The sequence below is a fragment of the Bufo gargarizans genome, chromosome 2, assembly GCF_014858855.1.
Source record: "Bufo gargarizans isolate SCDJY-AF-19 chromosome 2, ASM1485885v1, whole genome shotgun sequence".
NCBI classification, from domain to species: domain Eukaryota; kingdom Metazoa; phylum Chordata; class Amphibia; order Anura; family Bufonidae; genus Bufo; species Bufo gargarizans.
This window is the reverse complement of record NC_058081.1, coordinates 557,195,310-557,198,627: the sequence shown is the minus strand read 5'-3', so window position 1 is coordinate 557,198,627 and position 3,318 is coordinate 557,195,310. Positions and strand designations below refer to the sequence as shown.

At 47.5% G+C, this 3,318-nt stretch overlaps 1 protein-coding gene across 1 annotated transcript; it reads right to left on the bottom strand.

Annotated features, from left to right (window-relative positions):
• Nucleotides 1-705: 705 nt before the first annotated feature.
• On the bottom strand, nt 706-3,097 carry LOC122926687 (cyclin-dependent kinase inhibitor 1-like). Its single transcript, XM_044278150.1, has 3 exons — nt 2,491-3,097; nt 2,085-2,201; nt 706-1,610 (listed from the first exon to the last, which is right to left on the bottom strand). Exons 1-2 carry the CDS (start codon nt 3,002-3,004, stop codon nt 2,092-2,094), a joined length of 624 nt encoding a protein of 207 aa, XP_044134085.1. The 5' UTR covers nt 3,005-3,097; the 3' UTR covers nt 706-1,610; nt 2,085-2,091.
• Between the last annotated feature and the right edge of the window lie 221 nt (nt 3,098-3,318).

Genomic DNA, 3,318 nt, shown 5'->3' with positions numbered 1-3,318 from the left:
TTTTATACTGATGGCCTATCCTCAGAGCAGGTCATTCGTATCTGATCCATGTGGCTCTGAAAGACCTTCTCACAGCTTACCCTAGGTCAGTGACATAGCCCTGGCGCAGTGCCATTCAAGTGTATAGGGCTGAGCTGCAATACCAAACACAGCCACTATACAATGGATGGCACTGTGCTTGGTAAGCTGTGAGGAGACCACAGCGCTCAACTCCTCTAACAGCTGATAAGCGGAAATGGCCCAACCGATCTAATACTGATGACCTACAGGAGGCGGGCTGGCAGACCGGTCTCAATCATTTTCTACTCCTGTTTTAGGCGTAGAAAATGGTCTAAATCTACATCAGCAAGGAAGCTGACGTAGATCCGGCGTTCTCTACATAACTTAGGCGCAGCCACTGCCAACGCAAAGGTGTATTAAGACCGGTGTCTAAAACGCCGGTCCTAATAAATGACCCCCTTATGGGTTTAAAGCTCTGTGATCCACTAAACATCCCTGTTCGTGCCTTGAACCTCCACAGACGTAGCACTGATAATGTCCTGGGATTACCTGCAGTCCTATGTAAAGCCCCAAATAATATACTGTGAGAAATTTTAGCTAAATGACAATCTCTGTACACCACTGCGAAATACGTTGGCGCCACAGATACAAATAAAGCCCAGACTCTACACCCAACCATTCAAACAATCAGGAAACGACAAGAGGTTTTAGGTATAAAAGTCATATAGTTTACTTTCTCTCGCTCGTATAGCAATATTCTGTACATTTATTTGCAAAACAATAAAAACTTTTTTTTTTAAAAACATAGAAAACTGTACATGCATAGTTATTGGAAAAATACTTTTATCTCTCCAAAAGGAGACATACGTATACCTCTAGGACCGTTTAGTAGCCAGTATTATGGCTGAACATTGGAGTACTTCCAACATGTTATATAAATATATAACTTAGTTTAATGCTTTCTTATGGTACATAGTTGCTGTACATAATGGTGGTATATATATCAATATATATATCAAACAGTGCAAAACAATACAAACAAATGCTACATAGGAAACATCTGTACAGGTCTAATGGCTTGCAGAAGCTAAACCAGGGGTTGGCATCCCTTAGCAGTCTCCCCCCCCCCCCCCCCCCCCTTGTTGCTCAACTACAACTCCCAACAACTTGGCTGGAAAACAACCAAACAGGATTGTGGTCTGGCAGGACCTGGAAAACTGAAAGGGTGTCTAAATTAAACCTGCCCCCCCCCCTCCCCCAAGGTATAGTATTAGATAGTAGGTTGTTGCTACATTCACAGCACCGACAGACAGGACAGATGGATGCCACCCTGCCAGCTTGGCAATCTCCCTTAGCCAGTATAGACATCCAAGTGTGCGGAGAGAGTGCGTGCAATACTAGGAAGTCCTCGACCGCTGCAGATTTTGACAAGTCCACATCCAAGGCTGGCAAATCACTTCCAGCGACAGAATTCTCAGTATTCTGGGGGGGGGGGGGGGGGGGGGGAGCCCTGTCAGCAGCCTCCTCTTCCCTTCCCTTCACTCCTTGGTCTGGTGGTAAGGGACATGTTGAGGGTTGGAGGTCTTGAAGCTCCTGATCTTTAAATAGACCTAAAATGTAAGAAAAAAAATGGCAGGTTATTATACAATGCAGCTACAGTCGGGAGCAGGGCTCGGGAGAGGTTGGTGGTGCACAGCTGAGCCTCCCCCCCCCCCCCCTCCCTTTCATAACTCTCAGCCATTAGAAGACCCTGCCCTTGTTTATCTTGTGAGCAGTCTCTCTCCAGCCCTGCTCCCCTCCCCCACATTCTTCCCCTCTCCTAACCCCCCTTTCCCGCCAGTACAGCTTGTTTTGCAACTTTTTTTTTTTTTCTTTAAAGAACTTTCCAAGGAGGAGCTAAAAAGATTGAGTAACACTGCCTGGAAAAAAAAAAAAGCCTATCATGTGCACAGTCACCAACTCCCACTTTCTACAACCAAAACAAGCTCCCATCTCTGCACTTCTGCAAATAGCTTACAACCTCCCCCCCCCAACTGGCCTTAGGTCACACCAACAACACAAACGGCCCTGGATGGAGAACTCACCAATGAATCATCTGATCTTCTTCCTAGGGGTCTGCTCCAAAGTGCAAAGAGGATGGTGGGCAACTTTCAGGGTGTCAGTCTTGGGGGCTTGTAGCCTCTTCCTCTTGGGGAAGTAATCTAAAGCAAGAATAGCAAGGGTTAATAAGGACGGTAAGAGTATGTGTACACGGTCAGGTTTCCTGATGCAGTTAGAAGCCAAAACCAGGAGAGAATTCAAAAAAAGAAGAGAAGCCGTATCAGTCCTTTATACTTTCTCCCCTTTTATGATCCGCTCCCGATTTTAGCTTCCAAAACTTCATCAGGAAACCTGACCGTGTGGCCGTACCGTAAGGATGTTACTCTTCTATGGATACTACGATGTGGCTGTTGAGCCAGCTTCTAGTCAAGCATTGAGGAGTGATCTTACCAGTTATGGAAGTGCTGATCTCCCTCTTCCTGAGAAGGGATGAAGTGGAGTGTGTTGACGTCTTAGATGGTCCTTTAGCTCCTTGGCATTTCTTGACAGCCTTGTCTGCGTTCTCCTTGGCACACTCCTCGTTGCCCTGCACAATCTCAGCTGGTGGCTCCTCTCTGGTATCTACTGTTGGCACAGGAAGCCTAGTGCTTGCTTGCCTGGACAGTGGGGTGGCACTGACAGGGCACAGTCTGCTCTCCCTGTATAAGATTGGCATCTCCTTGCTTTCCAAAGGCTCCCAACAGAAAGTTCCCTTCAGGGGTGTCCCAGCTTCAAAATCAAAGTTCCACCGTTGACAGTCAGATGCTTGGATCTCCTTGAGTTGCCTCTTCAACTCAGATCTCAGCTCGTCATGATCGATGGGGCCAAATAAACTTCTGCAAACTCCCCTTCCATCGTCACCCATGCCCATCCTGGGCAGCAGTAAGGCTGGCATGCTGTCCTCCTGGAGAGCAATGTTGGCCATAGCTGTTGTTGATGTTTACTAGGTAGCAGTAGTAAGGATAAAGGCTGAGGGCTCTCTGGATGTGTCTGGGCAGGGTTTGGGAAGCTTATATAGAAAGGGAGCAGGAGTGGAGATGAGGAGGGGACAGAGGAGAAGAGGAGGAGATTGCTAGTGACTAGAGGAAAACACTGTGACGACTGGGCAGGGACAGGAGGGAGGAGGTTCTGGTGGAAAGCTCCTTTCTTTACCTTTTTGGTTTCTAACATGGGTGGAGCTGCAGGTCAGGTTAGAAAAAAAAACACCCCCCCCCCCCCCCCCATCCACTGCCAACTCTA

Bases quoted from the DNA above. Each gene is read 5' to 3' on its own strand.
- LOC122926687 (XM_044278150.1), bottom strand. From the start codon at position 3,004: ATGGCCAACATTGCTCTCCAGGAGGACAGCATGCCAGCCTTACTGCTG. The intron at 2,202-2,490 runs GTAAGATCACTC...TTCTTGCTTTAG, and splicing joins GATCAGCACTTCCATAACTG to ATTACTTCCCCAAGAGGAAG.